At 65.5% G+C, this 19813-nt stretch overlaps 4 protein-coding genes across 4 annotated transcripts; 2 read left to right on the top strand and 2 right to left on the bottom strand.

Moving 5' to 3' along the window:
• Nucleotides 1-86: 86 nt before the first annotated feature.
• CHLRE_16g684267v5 (uncharacterized protein) lies at nucleotides 87-2192 on the top strand. Its single transcript, XM_001698871.2, has 2 exons — nucleotides 87-320; nucleotides 551-2192. Exons 1-2 carry the CDS (start codon nucleotides 204-206, stop codon nucleotides 1157-1159), a joined length of 726 nt encoding a protein of 241 aa, XP_001698923.1. The 5' UTR covers nucleotides 87-203; the 3' UTR covers nucleotides 1160-2192.
• Nucleotides 2193-2196: 4 nt separating this feature from the next.
• Nucleotides 2197-8182, bottom strand: CHLRE_16g684379v5 (uncharacterized protein). Its single transcript, XM_043071514.1, has 2 exons — nucleotides 7964-8182; nucleotides 2197-7816 (listed from the first exon to the last, which is right to left on the bottom strand). Exons 1-2 carry the CDS (start codon nucleotides 8058-8060, stop codon nucleotides 2838-2840), a joined length of 5076 nt encoding a protein of 1691 aa, XP_042916268.1. The 5' UTR covers nucleotides 8061-8182; the 3' UTR covers nucleotides 2197-2837.
• A 54-nt stretch (nucleotides 8183-8236) lies between these two features.
• Nucleotides 8237-12092, bottom strand: CHLRE_16g684491v5 (uncharacterized protein). Its single transcript, XM_043071517.1, has 5 exons — nucleotides 11532-12092; nucleotides 10926-11182; nucleotides 10436-10748; nucleotides 9194-10262; nucleotides 8237-8787 (listed from the first exon to the last, which is right to left on the bottom strand). Exons 1-5 carry the CDS (start codon nucleotides 11835-11837, stop codon nucleotides 8564-8566), a joined length of 2169 nt encoding a protein of 722 aa, XP_042916269.1. The 5' UTR covers nucleotides 11838-12092; the 3' UTR covers nucleotides 8237-8563.
• Nucleotides 12093-14070: 1978 nt separating this feature from the next.
• On the top strand, nucleotides 14071-19335 carry CHLRE_16g684603v5 (uncharacterized protein). The gene is made up of 7 exons (XM_001698870.2): nucleotides 14071-14518; nucleotides 14618-14692; nucleotides 14921-15949; nucleotides 16153-16258; nucleotides 16398-17733; nucleotides 17879-18034; nucleotides 18187-19335. The coding sequence occupies exons 1-7, from the start codon at nucleotides 14186-14188 to the stop codon at nucleotides 18548-18550; spliced, it is 3399 nt and encodes a 1132-aa protein (XP_001698922.2). The 5' UTR covers nucleotides 14071-14185; the 3' UTR covers nucleotides 18551-19335.
• Nucleotides 19336-19813: the final 478 nt, after the last annotated feature.

Consider the following 19813-nt stretch of genomic DNA (forward strand, 5'->3'; position numbering starts at 1 on the left):
GACGGAATGGGTTCCATCGCGACCTCGAAGCGCTTTGGGGTGCGCTTGTTCATACCATTGACAACAATCGAAAGATCGGTATAACAGCTTACAAGTAAATAATCAATATCGAATTGCGGACGCTGGACAAGCGTCGACTCCAGCAAGCTCACCAAAGAAGGCCCACCAGGCGTTGCGCCTTCGATTGTGGACATCTGGAGCAAATGGTTGTCTACGCTCTTCCCGGCGATGTGCATCTGCCTCCGAAGAAGCGTCACTTTAGCCAGCTTGGCCAGCCGTGTCACGAAGCGAGCTCGCCTTCGAAGCGCAATAAGCACGAGGTGAATCGAAAGGCGCCAGAGCGCACGGATATAAGCATCAGGGCGCTGCGCGCGGGGCATATCGAAGGCCGCGTGGAGCATCTTCGATGTGGGCTGGGTTATAAAAGGGTTACGCGATTCAGGAACAGCGCAAGGAGCCTGCAGCAGCAGCACCTGTGGATGAGTAAGATGATCTCGAACTGTGTTTCCGGCGCTAACCAGCTCGATGCACCTCGCCCAACCATGAGCAGGCTGCGGATGTGCTTCCCTCGGACACGCTGCCCGGGCTAATGCTAGGCGCCGATGGCGGGATTTGGCACGTGGACGGGCTACTAGAGCTTTTGACGGGCGCGTTATGCTCTGCGCTGGGCACGGATGGGCTACACAGCGACGCCGTGCCAGCGGGGCCCAGCAGCGCGCCGGTTGTGGCGGGTCCCGCGCACGCGGCCCATGCCGCCAGCCACACGGCGCCGCCAGCTGCCGGGGCGCCTGGGCAGCAGCCCTGCCCTTACGCGGCCGCCTCCACTGCCTTTGACATGCTCAGAAGCAACCTGCCAGCGCTCACCATCCCGCGGCCGCCCGCGGCGCCGGCGGTGGACGACCTAGATGATGAAGACGACCGCTCCTCGGTCGCCTCGCTGTCAGCGTGGGTAGCGGGGACGCCCAGCCGGCGGCGCGGCAGCGAGGTGGCCGCGGGGCAGGGTCCCGGCAGCGCGGGCGTCACGCCGCTCAGCGGGTTCATGAACTTCAGCTTCGCAGCCGGCTTCACGCCGCGGGCGGCTATGGCAGCACAGGCGGCGGCGGCGGGGCCCTGCAGCAGCTGCGAGTCCGTGGGGTCGGGCGCGGCGACCGTGCGGTGATCTCGGACACATGGCGTCGTGGTTGACATTGTGCGGTGTTGCCGCGGCGGAGACTGTCCGCTGTCGGGCGCTGGTCGCAGCATCCGGATGGGGCGGGCTTAGGTGTCGCTGACCGTGCATGTCAAGGGCATTTTTGGGCAAAAGCGTGCCGACTTGCCAAGGGTTTTGTTGTTTGCGGATCCCGGATCCCCCTAGACAACATCATTGATACATTTGTCTACCGGGTGGCAAAGGAGATTTCGGAATGCACAGGAGCTTAGGCAAGCTGCAGGCCTGAGGGCAGGCTAGATAAGCAGCAGAGGCGCACAGCGTATTAGGGTGACCGACGCAGTTAGCGAGCGGGAGCTGTGACAACGATCTAGCATGGCCCCATGCGATGTGTGGCGCTGGCGGCATCGGACCCTGGCCCACAGTACACCAGGCGCAGAATGCAGAGCATTAGACAGACACTTACAAGAGATTGTAGGCCCATGCGCAGTGGGTGGGCAGTCTCCCCCCCTGAAAGATGTGGGGGGGCCCTCCGTGCAGTGCAGTACCGTGTTGTGGATTGTGGGGAGTGGGCGTGGCAGGGCATGTCATAGGTTGCGTACGTGCTGGTTTTGTGAGCGTGCGTGCCAATTTTATTGTTTGTTGTGTGGTCCTTTTGTGTAGCTCGGCGAACGTGTTGCCTACCACGAGCTGTGCGGGTGACGTTTTGGAACCTGCCAGCTGCTGACACGGCGGCACGGAGCGCGGGACACGCAGTGTACGTAGTAGGCCCTGAATGTGAGCTAGGTAGTGCTGTTTGTACTGTCCGCCATGTCTACCATTGAAGACTGCTGCGCTTCGTCAGATAGATAAGACTCAGTAGAGCCTTCTTTCACCCACAGTCGGGGGCGGATAGCCGCAATGACTCTGCTGCATGTGCGTCCCATGTCCGGCTCCGCGCTTGCTTGAGCTCCACCTTCGTGCCCGGTTGAAAGAAGCCTGACGACCTGGAACGATGGCGGAGGTGTGCGCCTAAGTTGTTTCTCGTGTGTAACTGGCATGAATGTCTGAACTGATTCATCCCTGCTCACAAGTCGTCCCTGCCCCTCCCTTTGAGTTTCAATCGTGTAGAACTGCAAAAAGAGTTACCACAACCCGTTGTAAAGCGCTTGGCTGCCTGATTTGCACCCAGCAATACACGCCAGGCAGCGCACGGGTACCCAGGCACTATCATCTGCGCTGCGCACTACCAGCTAGGTACCTTGCTTCGTGTTGCCTGGATCACCACCCACTGGTGTCGAAGCATGACGGCCTCAAGGGGCCGTTTCGCTGCAGCGCCTCGCCCCGCCCCGCCAGCACAGTAGCGTCGCGCACACAGCCCGCTGAATGCAAAAGCCACCAATTGCCTGTTTGGTCCTGCCCACATTGTAATGCTGTGTCCCACCTTAGGTCAAGGCAGCTGCATACCGTCAGCGAGCATGAGCCCGTTCATGTGGGCTACGCAGCGCAGAGTGTCGCCGTACACCACTGCAAACAAAGTGACTCTTGCGTCTGTACTTGGCATCAACGACCATAATGGCAGTTCATGGTCGTGGGTTGCGCCGCATGTCCTGATGCATCCAACCACTCGCGCGTGTTGCCAAGTGGAACCCCTATTCACTGATAAGTGGTACTGCTGCCCGCTTGCCCACACTCTCATCAAGCCCTGACGCTACGTCCTCCGCCGCTTCGATCGCTCTGCACTTCGCGTGTCTGCAGTGACGCCCCAGTCGCCCCTTGGAGCTGCCGCGCTTGCGCCGGCCACGACGACCTGCTGACGCGTCCTCTTCCCCGACACCCCCACCCCCACCCCCACGGCGGGAGGCGCCCGTTGGAGCGGCGACATGGAGACCACGCGCTGCTGCCGCCCCACACCCCGGTGTGTGTCTGCATCTTCCCCCGGCGGGGCGTCGCAATGCGTCACAGGCCCCGCGGCAGTGACAGCGTCTACCCGAGCACCTGACGCACTACGCCCGTCGGCCGGTTCAGCCACCCGGCCGCCACCACCCCCAGCCTCCCCACACGGCGCCGTGGCCTCCTGCCCTGACGCACGCTGCACCTCCGTGTCGGTCGCCCCTGAGGAAGTGTGGGGACGCGCCACCGCCTGCTGCCGCGCCGACACCAGCCGCACCAGAACGGCAGGGCCCGAAAGCGGGGCCTCAGCTCCCTTCTGCTCCGCAATACCGTCCCCACCTTGCATGCTACGGCCAAGCCCACACGCCGCCGCAACACCACCGCCGCCAATGCCAGCACTGGGGCCTGCCTGCCCGTCGACACCTGCCGTACAGGGGGCCGCCGTACCGCCGCCCGTAGCAGTTGCTACAGCCGCCGCCGCCGGTGGTGATGGCGGCGGCAGGCGGTAGGCCACCAGCGACAGACTCAGCTCGTGAGCGCCCGCCACCGCGCCCGCCTGCCGCAGCCACGACCGCAGGTTGAGCAGCCGCCAGCCGGTGCTGCTGCCGCCGCTGTTTGCTGCCTCATAGCCGCGCAGTGTCCCGATCTCCATCAGGCAACTCACCACGCCGCCAGCAGCAACGCCACCAGCAGCACCACCAGCGGCGCCACCAATGGCGTTACCATGAGTGGGACGGCCGCCATCCGTGTCGCGCTCAGCGGCGGCAGCGGCTGCGTGGAAGGTGCCGGTGCCCGAGGAGGGGGCGGGGGCGGGGGCCGAACAGGGAACGCACACGGGCAGGCTGTGTCGCGCTCCGCAGCGCTGCTGCGCCGCCGTGTGCCCGCCTAGCAGCTGAGTCACCAGCACCTGCGAGAGGCTGATGCAGGGGTGCGTCAGGCAGGCAGCGCTGAGCGGCACACGGCACTCCGCGCTGCCCGCAGCCCCTTGCAGCCCCGGCGCTTGGTGCTGGTGCTGGTGTGCGAGCCGGGATGTGTTGGTTGAAGCCTCTGTTGCAAACGCCGCAGCCGCTGGGCGGCCCCGAGGCGGCCGCTGGGGCGCTGCAGCTGTGGCGGCTGGCTGTGGACTGGGCGGCAGTGGCGGCGGCGCCATGGACCCGTCGCCCTGCTCGTCCGCAGCCTGGGCAGGCGCCGTCGTCTCAGGTGCCAGGGGAGCAATCAGCTGCAGCAGGCGCGTCTGCTTGGGCGGCCGCCCGAGGCGGACCTGCTTCTGCTGCTGCACGCCCGCTGCGTCGCCATCGTCGCCAGCGGCAGACCGCCGCCGCCGACGCGCCCTTGCAGCCGGCGCCTCAGGTGAGGGCCCGGCTTGCGCGCAGGAGGCCCCTGCTGGTGGTTGTGCTAGCGCCGGTGCTGCTTTTGCGCTGGCGGCGGCAGTGGCACGCCACCGCGACGGTGGCTTTGCAACCTCACTAACTGTACCAGTGGCTTGCTGCGCCACCGCCACCACCGTCGCCGCAGCAGCAGCCGCACGGGTTCGAGGCCGTGTCCTCGGCACCTCAGCCGCTGCTGCGGGACACCCAGCGCCGCCACTGGCTGCCGCCTCGCCCGCTCGCCGCCCAGTCCCTCCCCCTAGCGGCCCCTGCCCGCCACACAGCATGGCGTCGGGGTGTGCCGTGATGCGGGCGACCTCTGGTGCAGGCGGCGCCTCACGTGGCTCTGCTGCCTGTGTGGCCTCCTCCGCATCGACCCCTGGCCCACCGCCCGTAGCGACGCCACCAGCCGCTGCAGCCAGCCGCTCCTCCTCCAGCCGCAACCGGGCGCCCAAGGACCACCTCGGCAGCACGCGCCTGCACACGGCCGCGGCGGCACATGAGACCGCCATCAGCACGCCGCCAGCCCTGGTGGGAGAACCTTCCCGGCCAGTGGGGCCGCGGTCGCTGCCGTTGCGGCGCCTTTGTCCAGCGCCGGCATCCGTCCTGCTGCGCGCGGCTATGGCAGCAGCAGGCCCGGGAGCAGCAGCCCGCACTGCTGCCCCGGGCGCAACTGCCGGTGTCGCTGGTGGGACAGGGCCAGGCGAGCCGCCAGACAGCCACCGGCCCAACAGCCACCCGGCGAACAGTCCACTGCGACGCTGGCGGGGGCTGGCAGGCGGGGCTGCTGCTGCTGCTGAGGAGGCAGGCACCGGCGCCACTGCACCCAGGTTGCCCTCAGCGGCCGGCGGGGCAGTACTGGGGGCGGCAGCCTGAGCCGCGCGTGCTGTTGCCAACGGGTCCGGGGCCTCAAGTGCGGCCAGGCGATCAGCCGACCAGCACACAGCTCCAACACAACCTGCCGCTCCACCGCCACAGCTCGCGCCACCGGCTGCACTGCAGCTGGCGTCAGCAGCGCCTCCCGCCGTGGCCTGGATGGCAATGTGAGTGGTGCCTGCGCTTGTTAAGCCTGGTACGGCTGCCGCCGATAGGCATGCCGCCTCCTCTTCTACTGCCCGAGCCTGCTCTCTTTCCGCAGCCGTCGACGGCGGCAACCCCGTTGGTACAGCCACCTCCGCCGGGTCCGCCGCCGCCAGCGGCAGTGCCTCGCCGAACTGTGGCGGCGGAACCCGCTCCTCGCTGCCTGCTGGGGCCGTCGCCCCTTCCCTCGGCTCCTCGACAAGGCCCTCAGCCGGCTGCCTCACCCGCTCCTGCAAGCTTGCAGCGCCGTTGGCAGCAGCTGCATCCGCAGCCGCATTTGCACCAGCCGCAGCAAGTATGCTGCCAACAGCCGCTGCCGTCGCAGACTCACCCAACGCCGCATCCTGCCCCTTGGCACTCCCTGCAGCAACAACAGGAACAGCACCCGCAACTATAAAAGCAGCAGCAGTTGCTGCGCCACCGCATGTTTCAGAGCCGGGCGCACAAGTCCCCCGGCTGCCATCCGACACTGTAGCTGCGACCGTTCGAAGCCCCTTTGCTGCTGCTGCAACAAGCGGTAGTGCTGCTGCTGGCTCCCGGGCTTGCGGCTGCAGGCGTGGCAGTGCTGCTGCTGACGGCGAGGCCTGCGCCGTCATCGGTGCGACGGCCCCACCTTCGGCCGCCGCCGACACCGCCGCATGCGGGCACTCTGGGCACTCTGGAAAGTTCGTGCGCAGCGGTGTTGACGGCGGCGGTGGCGGCTGAGTTAGCTGCTGCAAAGGCTGCTGCTGCAGGTGCTGCGCCGGTGGGCTTGTTGCGCCAAGCAGCCCCTGCTGCACCTGAGTTGACCGCATTGCGCCTGCACCTGCACTGCGGGCGGCATTGGCACTGCTGGTGCCCTGCATGCCACCGCGGCCGGGTCCAGCTGCGCCAGTGTCAGTGCCAGTAACAGTGCAGCCAGCAGCCAGGCCCGCCCCGCCGCGCGCCGCCGCCGCCGCCGACTCCGCCACCCGCAATGCCACCGCAGCATCGCCGCCCAGGCCTTCACGTGCTTCCCGCCCCTGCTCCACATGCGCGCTCAGCACACCAGTGGCCTTGGCAGCTGTTGTTGCTGCTGTCGCGGCGGCGCCCGCAGATGCACCTGCCTCGGCGCCTCCTGCCGCTGCCGGTGGATTCGGTAGATCCAATGGACTCAGCGGATCCGGCTCTGCAGCTGTCATGCGCCTCCGCAGTCGGATCCGAAGCGGCCGCTGCACCCGCGCAGGGGGGCCCTCTCCTGTCGGCTCCGCGCTGTCACCTGTGGCGGGGTGCTCTCCAGTGCCCGCAGCAGCACTGCGTGGTAGTGCAGTTGGCACAACAGCACCAGGCGCCGCAGGCCCAGGTGAAGCAGAGGCAACGACCGCGGGACCCGCTGCCGGCGCGGCCGCTCCACCCACGGCGGCTGCCGCTGGTGGCGGCGCGCCGGGCCCCCGCACCTTGAGCTTGATGCGCAGTCGCTGTGGCGCCGCAGTGGCTCGCAGCAACAGCAGCTGGGTAGGTGGCAGCCGAGTTCTTAGCTGTTGCTGCTCGTGCTCCTGCTGTTGCTGCTGCTGTTGCCAAGCCGTTGCCCCTGCCACTGCCTTCGGGTCACCAGCCAGATCCTGCACCCGCTGTCGTTGTGCCCCCTGCTGCTGGTCGGAGGAGAACGTGCGGGGTGGCGCCAAGTCGGTGAGGCGCCCCTGGCGTGGTGCGGCTGCAGCGGTCGTGGCAGCGGCGCGCACGGCGCCCACAGGTGCATCCGCATGAGTGGGCTCCTGCTTTACCACGGGCATATGCCGCCTGGCCACCGGCGCAGCCAGTGGGACGGCCAGGGAAGGCCTGCTGCCGTTGCCCGGAGCTTCAGCATGGTGCCGGGCGGGAGGCGGAGCCAGCCGCGGCACTGGTCCAGCTGCTGCCGACCAACCCAAACTGACATTGGCTGCTGCATCTGTAGGCCGCGCTCCCGCCGGCTCGCTGACGCGGAGGCTGCATCCCCATGCCCCTGCTGCCGCTACTGCCCCTGCGTCAGATCCCGGCAGCAGCAGTTCTCCCCCAGCAGGCCCGCCCGCGGCGGCTGCCTCCCGCGGCTCCCGCTTGATGGCCACATGGTGCGGCTTTGCAGCCGGCACGGCCGTCACCGCCGGCAGTACTGACGCCGGCACCGCTACAACAGCCGAAGCCGGTGCCGGTGCGCCGCCAGGCAGGATGCGCTGCCAGCCGCGGCCCGCCCCGCCTCCGGCCCTTGCAGCCCCTGCGGCCGCGACTGCGGCCCCTGCTCCGCCTCCGACCGCGAGGACTGGCCCATAGCGCTGAGGCTGATGCACCTGTCCAGGCAATGGAGCCGCGCCACCGCTGGCACCCGTGGCGGCAAACGCAGTCGCAGCGGCGGTCACTGCCGCGGTCAGGTGTGCGGGCCGCGCCACAGCAGCAGCAGGTGAAGCAGCGGTAGCATGCCTTGGGATACCAGCACTGCACAATGTTCGTGTCGTACCGCCATGGGCAATCGCCGCAGCATGCCGGCGACGAAGTGGGCACTCGCCGGTAAGAGGCGTTGGGACCGCGGCGGTTGGCGTTGCCGCAGGCGCCACCAACACGGGCCCCGTCCGCTGCATGTCCTCGTCGGGTTCTGCTTTCATTATCGGTGCAGCTCCCAATGATGGACCATTCATTGGCAGTGGGGTCATCGCCGAGCCTTGGCAAAGTAGGATGTCGTCGGCCGAAAGGCGAGCTTCAGCCTTGGCGTGTGGCTGAACTACAGTACAAAGCAGTCTCTATACATTATTACATAAGACCATAAAATGTTGTAGTTAACTCGTTCCGAGCGAGTTGGTTCCACAGCGAGCTAATTCGCTCAGTAATTCGCTACAAAAGCTCGAGACTATTAGAACCGTCGGCTAGGATATCTCAGACGACGTATAGTGCAGAACTCAATGCTCGTGCAAGGTGCGCAAAGACCGGTAAGGGTGCGGCATCGGTGTGGTGCGTCCCCCACACGTCTGCCCCTCCCCCAGCAGCCCCCGCACTTCCGCCTCCACATGCAACATGCCCTTGCACAAAGACAACAACCTGCAATCTTTTTGAGCAGCCGCGGATCTTTACCGGCACCTTCATCATGCGGCCCCACCTGTCAATACCAAAGTCACACCCAGGCAGTCCCCGCATCCAGAGCCATGGCCGCCTCTCCCTGCTGTTGCCGCTGCAGCATCCGCTGCTGCCGCGCCTGTTGCAGCCCCGACCGAAGCTGCACCGCAGCCCGCAGCCCGTCACGGCACGAGGCCAGCCAGGAGCGCACGCCCCAACCGCCGCTGCTGCGCCCGCCGGCCTTCCTGAAGCGCCTGAGCTGGTGCGCATCCAGCGGTCTGCCTGTTTGTTCACGGTGCGTGATGGGGATGGGAGGCAGCGCCAATAGCGCACATGGTGAGCTGTTACGACCATCTGTTGCGATTCTCGTGCGGAAGCAAACGGCCGGAGCTGGGGCACACACGGCGGTCCTCATGCGTTTCAACCCGCTCAGCCGCCCCGCCGCGGCTTTATGGGGATTGGAGGACAAGTGCTGCTACCCCGCCTCCCCCCCCCACCCTGCTCACCGCACAGGCCCCCCACCACGCACCACCACGCACCACCAGGCACCAGGGACCCCCAGGAGCAGCAGCCCCGCAAGGCAGGCCAGCAGACCAGCCCCCACCTCACCCACCCCTTCATGCACCAGTGCGCGCCACCACTCTGCATGCATGCCACCGGTGCTCCGTGCCACCCCTGCACCACTCACCCGCGCGGATGTCGCGCTCCCACGCTGCCGCCATGTCAGCCGCCACTAGCTCCGGGTACTGCGCCCGCAGCCGCCGCAGCTGCAGCAGCAGCTGCTCACAGCCGCCGCCCACTGCTCCTGCGCCTGCTGCCTCCACGGCGCGCTGCCGCCCAGCAGCAGCAGCGCCGGCCCCACCTGCCACCGGTGGACCCAGAAGACCAACGACGGCGGGCTCGCCGCAGGCGGGGCAGCAAGTGGCGGTGGTGGAGAGCACCTGGTCATCGCCGGTGCCGCCGCCGCCGCCGCCGCCGCCGCTGCCCTTAAACACCGGCAGCGGCAGCAGGCCGGTGCGCTCCGCGCAAGGCCGGCAGAACACGTGTCCGCAGCAGGGCAGTGTCACCGCCGCCTCCAGCGACGGCGCGCTTGTGCCGCCGCCGCCACACAGCAGGGCGGCGTCAACAGGGCGGTGGCGGCGGCTGCCGCACCCGTCGTCGTCCTCCGATGCGGCCCCCGCCGCGGCGTCGCTGATGCCATCCTCCTCCCAGGCACTGGCATGGGTGGTGCTTGCAGTCATGGAGGCGCCGCAGCAGTCGGCGGCATGCTGGTGTGCGGCAGGCAGTAGCGGCTGCTGCAAGCCATCCAATGATGCGGGCCATGATGTCGCCGGCTGCGGGCCGCCGCAGCCGCCGCCACCGCCGCGGCGGGCGCCTGCGCTGCTGGCACTGCTGGCGGCAGAGCGCTGCAGTGGCGGCGGAGGCGGATTGGCGGCGGCTGAGTGTGTGATTTCAGCTGGTTGGTCATCGAGGTGAATCAGCAGGCCGCCTCCGGCTCCTGGTGTCTGCAATTCGATTAGCGGGTCGGTGGGCTTGGCCGCCTGCTGTGGATGGTGGTCAGGACTGGGGCTTGGAGGCACTCCGGCGGCGGCGGGCCGAGGCAGCTGCTGCTGGCAGCCCTGTGCCTGCTGCTGACGTGGACTGCTGGCAGCGCCCGGCAGCAGCAGAGGCACGGAGCACAGGTGGCAGTGGGAGGCGGGCGCGGTGGCGGCGGCGGCGGCCAGGCGGGTAATCTCGCGCAGGCGGGTGGCGCAGGTCTGCGGGCTCACAGATCGGGGCAGCGGCGGCGGCAGGCGCAACACAGCACACGCACGTACGACGGTGGTCACACACGCAGGTGGCGTGCGGTACAGCAATCTGCTGCAGGGCCAGTGGACGTACATCGCATACGCCTTAAGCCAGTGTGGACGGCAGCCGCACGCCTACCTACCCCGCGGCGAGCTCCGGCCACCGCAGCGGCCTGGTGCCGCCGCACCAGCCGCCGCCAGATGCGGTGCGCCCCAAACACCAGTCCGGACACCAGGCACAGCGCCAAAGTGGCCTCCTCCAGCGCCTGAAGCACCACCACCAAATCCAGGTGGGGCAGGTGAGGCCACCAGCTGCCGCCGCCGCCGTCGCCGCCGCCGGGCTGCGGCTGCGGTGACGGCGATGAAGGTGGTGGCGGCGGCGGCGGCGGCGGGCGTACGGCGGCGGCGAGCTCCTGGCCGATGTGGGTGACGGCGTTCTCCATGGCGGCGGCATACCTGAACGCATACATGTGCATGCGGCGTGCACACGGCGTGCGTAGCAGGAGTAATAAGCAAAGGACCGCATCTAGCTACCTGCACCAAACCCTGCTGCTCCCAGGTCACGCGACCAAGCACGCACTGAGGCGCACCACAACCGCACCCTGACCCATGACGACACGGGCACCCACGCACCTGTGCTCCCTGACCTCCTCCGTGGCGTTGCGCACGACGCCGTCCAGCACCCCACCCGGCAGCAGCGCCCGCACGCCCTCGCCCGCCTCCGCCGCCACCACGCCGCCCAGCTCCAGTGCCGACACCAGCAGCAGCAGCCCGTTGTCGCAGGCGGGGTCGCCCAGGGCCCAGGCGTCCAGCAGCGCGGCGGCGAAGGCGGCGGCGGCGGCGGCTGGGTCGGGGCTGTCGTACATGCGGTGCATCAGCGCGACGCCGACCTGGGTACGTGTGCGTGGGCGTGGTGTGGACGGCGGTGTGGACGGTGGTGTGTGTGTGTGTGTGTGTGCATGTGTGCGTGTGTGTGTTAAAAAACGAAACGAGCGTGTGTGTGTGTGTGTGTGTGTGTTGAAAAGAAAACAACAAAACGAAGCCCGCCCAGACGGCGCGACGGAGTTACTTACGGATACCTACCGATGTGTGTGTGTGTGTGTGTGTGTGTGGTGATGGTGTGAGGGAAAGGTTAAAGGGGGGCGGTGGGAGACAACGTGGGCGTGGAAAGGCTGGCAGCAGGACGGCGGGGCAGGACGGGGTAGGACAAAGCACAGGGTTTGACCGGCACACACGCACCGGGAAGCCCTCAATCGCTGAGGCGCCGCAGGGGGCCTGCGCGAAGGGCTTGGCTCCGGCGCTCACGTGGCGCAGCAGGTCGGCTAGCCCGGCCGCGGCCGTGGGGGTGATAAGGCGGTCCGGGTCGCACAGCCAGGCGCCGGCGACCTGCGGCTGGTCGCGACCGCACGCACTTGCATTGGTGGAGGGGTTTGGATAGTCGTCGGGGCGCCAATGGGTCGGCCGCGCGAACGACACCGCAACGCAAGCACAGGCGACGATGCTGACGAGCGAAACCAGCAGTAGTCGAGCCATGCGCTGCGCCATCAGCGGCTTTCCTAGAGCATATGGTAAGCTGAATGCGGCGCCGAAAATTTCACGGCGAACATGCTATGATGCCGACTTAACGGGGCATGTTAATCGGTTGTTCACGACTTCACGAGTCCCGCGCACGGGTCCCGCATCACTCACGGCACGGCTTCACGGGTCCCGCGTAATGTCCGGGCTGTTTCACGGGTCCTGCAGCATAACCTTCCCCGGGCACTGCAAGGGACTGACCTGCACATAGAAGCTGAGAATTTTTCTTGCATCTGGCACAAAATACCTACGCGTAATGTTTTCCTTGTGCTCTTTAACACACACACGACACTACTCCTGAGTCTTCCTGCACACATGCACACGCACACACACACACACACACACACACACACACACACACACAAATCCAAGGCGCTGGCTCCCCACGCGCTCTCGCTCGGCCCTCATGTCACACCCGCACCAACACGCTGCCAAGTGGGCCGCGGGGCCCGCCCATGCAGGCCAGGGAACACAGGCAGCTGCAACCCGACCGCTACGCACGCCTGCCAGTCCAAGCGGCCGCACGCATTGACCCAGCAACAAAGCAGACCAGCTACCGCACAATAACCACCGCCGGCGCATGACCAAACGCAGGTACACACGCATCAACACGCCGGCAAAGCGGGTCAGCACACTAGAAGGGCCGCGCCCAGGCCCCGTGGGCACACGGGAGGGCCACCGTCTGCAACCCAGTCCCGCTCCCAGACGCAGACAGCACCACGGAGGGACCTCAGGATCAGAGCGCACCCAGTGCCACGACAGCACACCGTATACCGATCACTCGCATCCCACAGCGCCTGCTGCAGGATCGCCTCGCAGGTAACGCCGGGGCTTGGGGCCTGGGGGCCTCATGGCGGTCAGCCAGCAAAGCCGGGAGATGGTCCCGTAGTCGTGCTCGCCCCACATCGGGGTCCGAGTCCATTCCAGCCGCCCAAGCACTACCGCCGGGCTCGCCGCCATCACCACCAAGCGGGCCTCCTGCAGCCAGGGAGCTGCTCGCACGCCCAGCAGCGCCGCCATCCGCTCCAGCGGCCGAAGGCGAGCGACGGCCGCCGCCCAGCCGGCTGCAGCAGGAAACCAGCCGGTACAACGCCGAAGTCACTCGAGACGTCGCTGACTTGATGGCAGGCTGATAGTTTGCTGACGCGTGTCATTGCTTGTGATTGTTGGTGCTTGCATGCATTGGCCCACATGCTGTCACAGGATATGGTGACTGGGTGGGGCGCCAGTGCGCAAGCCGGTAGGTACGTCCACGGGAGAGTAGAGCATATTTGTTCTTAGGCGCCGCACTTGTTCAGGTTGCGGGAGCGTGTAGGTACCTGGCTGGCAGTGCCTGCATGAAGGTTATACCCGTGAGATGAAGTAGTCTTAATGATAGAGGGCAGGCGTGGTGTGGGCTAAGCCCAATCGTCCCATGCTCCGGAGTCCGGGGCAACCAGCTCCGTGTCGGGGCAGTTCCGGGAGGGCGGGAGGGGTGCCCTTGGGTTTCGGTGGCTTGTGCGGTTGTCCCTGGTGTTCTGCTTGCTCGCTTTGCAGGTTGTGTGCCGTTGTGGTGCTGCGCCTTCCCCTTCCTTCTCCTTTGTAACCATTCTCTCCGGAAAAGCATTTGGGCGAGACGAATGCGTTCAAAGGCGTACGTGAAGAGGGGAGGAAGCAGTACAGTTTGCAGAAGACAGTGGAGGCGTAAACCCCAGGGCCACATCTCTGGAAAAGTGTTCAATGTGTGATCGGCCTGTGCAACCTGCAAAGCCTGATTACTGGCCACCTGGGAGTGGCACCCCATGCGGGCCGGGGCCAGGGCCGGGGTTCGCTGAATGAGTCAGTGAAGGGGGCTTAACGGGCGCGTTGCCCAACAATCTTTGCTCCCGAGTTCCAATCACACGCGAGTTGTGGATTACGGCAGGGCTGTTTGCAGGCAGTCGGCTATGTGAGGGCTGCGGCCAACAGCAGGCCCGCACGGACGCGACGAGGGGCGAAGCAGCTGGGGAGCCTCGGGGAGCCGCACTAAAGAGCCACACGGAAAGCCGCACTGAGTCACCTCGCCTGCCTGACAAAAGCAGCAATGTAATACGTTGGGTATCACATCATTGCCAGGTCCACTTCGGTTTTGGCTGCTCTTTGAATAAGCTGGGCATTTGATGACATGAGCCCGCGCTCTTCCACAATTTTTCCCACGGCCTCACGTACTCCTTTTAATAGTATAGTACAGTATCAATTCAAATAGTTTTTAAGCTGGCTAAGACCCCAGGAGTTGTATGACAGTGTGACTTGACACAGACTCCTGCCTCGCACAGTAGCAGGCTAGCCGTCTGAAAGAAATGTATGCGCGGACGTCTTTTCGAGAGCGCTTTGAGGCGGTGCTCGTCGTAGCCCTCTTGGTCCCTTTCTATTTTCTGGGGCAGCTCGCACGAACGCACTGTGACCACTCTCAGACGCCCGCACCCAGCCTGCTAATCACGCGCTTGGCCGGAGGCTGGCCCTGTGATGCCAGCAACCTGACCAAGCTGGTCCTGGTACTTCGGAATGTGCATGTGTGTGTTTATGACGAGCTCACACAGCGCGGAGCCCAAGCTTTTATCAGTGCCAACTTTGCGTTTGCTTTTGGAAGAGCTCTGGCGGCCCATTTCCTTCCGGCAAGAATCTATGAACAGGTAGACTGAAACGGCGTAGGCATAGCGCCCTGCCCCTTCCCTGCCTCCCTTCCCTTCTTAAGGCAATGTCCCACCTCTGGACCATGCTGCCCCCCACAGGTTGTGGCACCGGCCGTGATCTACTTCAGCCGCGTGTCTTCAGTGGCTGGAGTGCTTTTCATGGGCCCAACTGCGGTGAGGTTGCCTGCGCTGGGTTCGCCAGGAGCACATGGTTTTGCTGACGACCAAAACCAGCAACCAGGCAAAGCTGGATCGGTGTAGCAATTGGTATCGTCGCCACGACATCAGCGGGTTGGGCACGGCGGCGGGTGGGCTGATCTACCTGTACCAGTGGCGACTGCCGCTGCGCCATCCAACTCACACACGGCGGTTGCGCGCATTCCCCCTTGCCACTGCCCGCAGGAACCGTCGTCAATATCATTGATGTTATTCTCAGACCACATCGCGACAGACTTCCTACAAGTGCTGCTATTCGTGACCCTCCTCGGCACTTGGGTCGTGGACGCGCGCGTGGAGCTGGCTGCGGTCCTGCTCGAGGCAGCGTGCGCGCTCACCTGCCTGTCCTGGCACGGCGCCAAGGTGCCGGGCGGGTCGCCGCACCCGGCCGCGCTGCTGGCGGGGCGCGCGCTGGTGCCGCTGGTGAACCTCAGCCTGGCGTACGCGGCGGGAAGGTGGAGGCCGGGCGGACTGGGCACAGGCAGGCGAGGCGGCGGAAGCGCACTCGCCCTGGACAAGTGCATCAGCATGCGCGCCAGTGGCGCTGCAGGTGGCAGTAGCAGCAAGGGCAAGGGCAAGGGGGAGGACATGGGAGCGGGCCCCGTGGAAGAGTGCGCAGGAGACGGCGATATGAGCCTGGGCCTAAGCCTGATGCCGCCAGCGGAGCAGGGCGCAGCAGCCGGTACAGGCCATGATTGGAGCCGGCACAAGGTCAAGAGCGAGGCGGCAGTCTCCCACAAGGATCGCGCCGACGGTGATGAGGGGATATGCCTCGCGCTGACAGAGGAGGCTGACACCCACGGTGCTGCGGCGGCACCTGAAGGCAGCACCTGCACACGCACCCGCAGCAACACTGCGGAGTTGCAGCTGTTGTCGCTGCCGTCTGGGTTGCTGTTGCAAGGAGGCTCGACGTCAAATACGGAGACTATTGGTCAGCACACCCAGCCCTCGCAGGCGCAATGCCAATCCCTCCCATGGGACGCCCAGTCACTAGGGGCTGGGGGAGAAGCGGCAGCGGCGGGAACGCACAGCTCTTCAGCCTGCGGCACCACGGATGGAGTGCATGCCGCAGTGGGTCCCCAGGCCGACAGCAGCACCAGCACCAGCAGCACCAGCACCAGCAGCAGGAGGCAGGCGCAAGGGCGGCCATCGTACGCGCTGCTACGGGCGCCACCCTACCGCGCCTTTGTGCGGCACGTGACAACCTATCACAAGGTACGGCTACGTACGCTGGGCAGATGACGGCTAAGACTGTACGCACAAGCATTCCATACATCCGGCGCGCGGGCGCATGTATGGGCACCGCAAGTCACGCATGCATACCCCGCCTGGGTCTCATCGTAATTGTAGTGGTCTCCGTGCTGGTTGCACCCTTGCGTGGCTGAGCCCGTCCCCCGCTCAATGGGGAAACTATGCAGATCCCCTGGGCCGAGCCGGAGGACATCACGCCGGGCTTTGAGGAGCGGCTGGCGGCGCTGTGTGCGGCACGCGGCCGGGTGCTGACGGGCGTATACGTGCGCGCAGGTGTGTGACTTCATGGGTCATAGCGCTCTGGCGAAATATCACAGGCTGCTGCATTGGTGTGTACTCCGATATGCTCAACTGGCATTACCATAATGTTGTTCATTCGCATCTTCATTGCTTGGTTACCTGACGCCCGCAGGCTGCATTGAGCTGACGCTGACCCTGGTGCACCGTGCGGGTCGGTGCGGGGACGCAGCCGGCGCGCACGCTGACCCAGATGCGGAATTTTGCGCCAAGGAAGTTGTCGCCGCACTGGCCCTGAGCTTGCTCGCCAGCACCCCCAGAGCCCACCATGCCAGCGGCGACCCCAGCGCTGCGGCCGACAATGAGCGCGCCCACCCAGCTTTTGATGTGGTGTCGGTGCAGCAGGAGTTGGTGGGCAGCGCGGCAGGCGATGGCTCCCGCAGCCAGGCGCGTGTTGTGGCCGTGTCGCCAAGCGTGCTGCTGCTGACGCCTGCAGACGCGGCTGCCAACTCGGCTGCAGTCCTGCGCGTCCGTGTGGCTTTCGGTGGCAGCACTGGACCGGCCACAGCATCCAACGTGGCGGTGCGCAACACGGGCGGCTATCTGCAGACACGTGTGACAGCTCAGAAGCAGGGCGTGACCAAGTCCGGGTCTGAGGAGTGGGAGTATGCTATTGAGCTCCTGGAGGCGCCGCCGCACCCACAGCTGCTGACGGTGCAGCTCGCGTTCCCAGCAGCAGCGGCGGGGGCTGCGGCCGAAGTCAGCGCTGCCGCAGCCACTCCCAGCCCGTACGTGCAGTGGCTGTCGGTGCCGGTGCTCGCGGTGGACGACGCCGCGGTAGCCGCCGAGCTGAGCGCAGCACTGCAGCTGCTGCAGATCTCTGAGGCAGGCGCGGAGGAGGGCGCGGCGGCGGAGTGGGCCCATCCGCTGCTGTGCGACCTGGGTCTGTGGCTGGCGTCCGCCGCAGCCTCGGGCGCTGCCGGTTGCTCCGAGGCCGTGCGCCGCCTGCCTGCAGAGTGGGTGTCGGAGCTGGGCGCGTGCCTGCTTGCGTACACTGAGGGCGCGGGTCTGGTGGCCACCGCCGCCCGAATCCGCGCGGACACACAGCGGCTAGCTGCCCTGCCAGCAGTCGCAGAGGCACAGCGCCTAGCGGCCCTGCCAGCAGACGTAGAGGCACAGCGGCTAGCTGCCCTGCCAGCAGTCGCAGAAGCAAGTGCAGCCAAGGAGAGCCCACGGGTGGCCGATGATGACGCAGCGGTCGACACGTGCCAACATGCAGCAGCAAGCACCAGCGGCTCCGCTGCTGCTGCCATGGCTTGGCAGGAGGCCAGCACCAATGCATTGCGCCAACGCTGCAAGGGCAGCAGTCGCGGCAAGTGCGCCAGCAAGGGCGCTGGATGCAGCGGCAAGGAGGAGGAGAGCAGCAGCCGTGCTGGTGGCGGCAGCGACTGCAGCCCGGATGGATTGCAGCAGTACACACAGGCATGGATTGTGGCCATGTGCTTCACCTGGTGAGTCCAGACTATAAGAATACGGTGCCTGTATATATTGAATGGCAAGGGTGCCTTTGTGAGCATCATCAGCTGCTTGGGAGTATCGCCGTAGCCCAGAGGCCTGCAGTAACGCTCTGCCACATGGCATGGCCACCTGCTGCAGCCAAATTGTGGAGTGCCTGGTGGCCCTGAGCTTCGCTGTGCGGGGCATGAGGGCCGGACAGCCGCTGTGGAGTGCTGCGAGCGCCGTGGTCTACACGGGACTCGGCGTTGGGGTCGTGACAACGCTAGCCGGGCTGTGGATGACGCCGCGAGCCTGGTAGGTCGCGAGGTTCAGCTTGGGTCCTTGGGATCAGAGGGTACGAGCTAGGTGATGGCCCTAGTGGCACAAGCATGGAGCAGCCTAGTCTCTTACAGCCTTATGCAGCGGACTGCTGTAAAGTTCGTATCCTCTTTGTGTCCATCCACCAGGTCACGCCTGGCGCTGGCTGCTCGGCTGCCTCGCTTCCTAGGCTTTATGATTGGCAAGGCACTGGTCTCTTTCGGCGCGCTGCCGCCACCAGCCGGAGCTGATACGTACGGGGGCGGCCCCGGCATTCTGCTGCTCGAGGGCGTCATCCTGCCCAGCGGCTGCCTTCTGCCGCCGCGCACTGCCCTGGCGATGAGCTGCCTGAAGCTGCCACTCAACATAATGTCAGGGCTGGTTGTGGGCGCGTTTACGAACCTCTTGCCGGCGGTGCTGATGGCGCTGGCAGTGGAGGCACTGGCGATGGGCACCACCCTGGCATGCCACGGCTACGTGCGCCGCCACTACATGCGCCTGCGCTGGCAATGATTGTCCGCCGTGTGACACCAACACTGCAGTGCACGGCAGCCACTGTATCCTATAGGGGGACGTGCATGTGCATGAGGGGCGGGCCACTTACTGGTCAACGCTGTTACTGATGGGGGGATGCTTGCTACTGATGTGCGCCCGGTTGCAGTGCTCCATACTTGGCCAGCTCCTGCCGCGTGGATGATGTTGTACCTCGGTGATCTGCTGTTGTTTCTCATGCCATGCTATGAGCGGGCACTGTTCCTTAACGCTGCTGTCCATGCCCGCTGCTAGGATGTACTGATACAATTGCTGCTGAATGTGATAGCTGGTGACGCCGCGGCGGTGTTGGAAAGCAAGGGCGGAACCACAAAGCCGGCACGTAAAGGTCAATGCGTTCGCCTTCGATGTCGCTGCGGGCATGAACGGTACGCACTTACGCACCGCAGAGCCATGCAACGGTTAAGTTAACGACATTAAGGGATGAGCATGAGCATGAGCATTTACATGGGTTCGAGTCCATGTGGCCCCACTACGGTATTCCTTTGAGTCCGGGGGCGCAATAAGTGAACAGGCATATGGCCTAGATCAAGGGATGCGTCAAGTTGGATGCATTAGCACGAAACAGTCGAGTGCAACAATATGGTTTACGTGAGGTCATCATGTGTAGCTGATGAGCGGTTGTGTGCCAGGTGCCCGTGTCATTTTACAGTGCCCTCCATGGGTGCGACATTGTGGTGGCACGCCGGGAATGCAGAACGCGTAGTCGCGTTACTCACGTATTCATCCTTTTAACATCGTTCGCAAATCCAACCTGAAAGTGCCCGCGCGAGCGTTATCTACCTGGGGCATTGGGGATTTCTGGGCCGACCAGAGGCAGGGACTCCGGCTGTGTAGTTGGCGTGTCAGCACCGCATTCGACTCGCCCGCCATTTCCGTACAATTCGGGCTCCCTCTTCTGCCTTGCCGCGTCCTGTCCTTGCCCTTGCTTGTCACACGGTCGCCCGGCCATTGCTTTGCTGCACGCTGCTCGCATTACGTTGATTGTCATCATCGGTGCGCATCCGCGGACGTCGGTCACCTGATTAGGCCTGATTGCAGGTGCGCTACAACTAGCTACGAACTCTGCGTCGCGCGTTGTGTGGCGTCGCATATTGTCTGTGTGGTGTTATCGCCTGGCAGGGTACTTCAGCCAGGACCGTGCCAGTCCTGGCGGCTGGGTTGGGCCAAACGGCCAGGACCGGCCGCCAGGCCGGTCCTGGCATGCCAGGAGGGGCCGAAGGC

The sequence above is a fragment of the Chlamydomonas reinhardtii genome, chromosome 16 (genome assembly GCF_000002595.2).
Source record: "Chlamydomonas reinhardtii strain CC-503 cw92 mt+ chromosome 16, whole genome shotgun sequence".
Lineage (NCBI taxonomy): Eukaryota > Viridiplantae > Chlorophyta > Chlorophyceae > Chlamydomonadales > Chlamydomonadaceae > Chlamydomonas > Chlamydomonas reinhardtii.

What these genes read in the sequence shown, in the direction of transcription:
- CHLRE_16g684267v5 (XM_001698871.2), top strand. Translation starts at nt 204, where the DNA reads ATGGTTGTCTACGCTCTTCCCGGCGATGTGCATCTGCCTCCGAAGAAG. An exon ending in CGAAGCGCAATAAGCACGAG is followed by an intron (nt 321 to 550) that starts GTGAATCGAAAG and finishes AACCATGAGCAG; the next exon opens with GCTGCGGATGTGCTTCCCTC.
- CHLRE_16g684379v5 (XM_043071514.1), bottom strand. Translation starts at nt 8,060, where the DNA reads ATGAAAGCAGAACCCGACGAGGACATGCAGCGGACGGGGCCCGTGTTG. An exon ending in GGTCCCAACGCCTCTTACCG is followed by an intron (nt 7,817 to 7,963) that starts GCGAGTGCCCAC and finishes TGACCGCGGCAG; the next exon opens with TGACCGCCGCTGCGACTGCG.
- CHLRE_16g684491v5 (XM_043071517.1), bottom strand. Translation starts at nt 11,837, where the DNA reads ATGGCGCAGCGCATGGCTCGACTACTGCTGGTTTCGCTCGTCAGCATC. An exon ending in GAGGAGGTCAGGGAGCACAG is followed by an intron (nt 10,749 to 10,925) that starts GTGCGTGGGTGC and finishes GTATGCGTTCAG; the next exon opens with GTATGCCGCCGCCATGGAGA. An exon ending in GGAGCGCGACATCCGCGCGG is followed by an intron (nt 8,788 to 9,193) that starts GTGAGTGGTGCA and finishes GTGAACAAACAG; the next exon opens with GCAGACCGCTGGATGCGCAC.
- CHLRE_16g684603v5 (XM_001698870.2), top strand. Translation starts at nt 14,186, where the DNA reads ATGTATGCGCGGACGTCTTTTCGAGAGCGCTTTGAGGCGGTGCTCGTC. An exon ending in CGGCAAGAATCTATGAACAG is followed by an intron (nt 14,519 to 14,617) that starts GTAGACTGAAAC and finishes TGCCCCCCACAG; the next exon opens with GTTGTGGCACCGGCCGTGAT. An exon ending in TGGATGACGCCGCGAGCCTG is followed by an intron (nt 18,035 to 18,186) that starts GTAGGTCGCGAG and finishes TCCATCCACCAG; the next exon opens with GTCACGCCTGGCGCTGGCTG.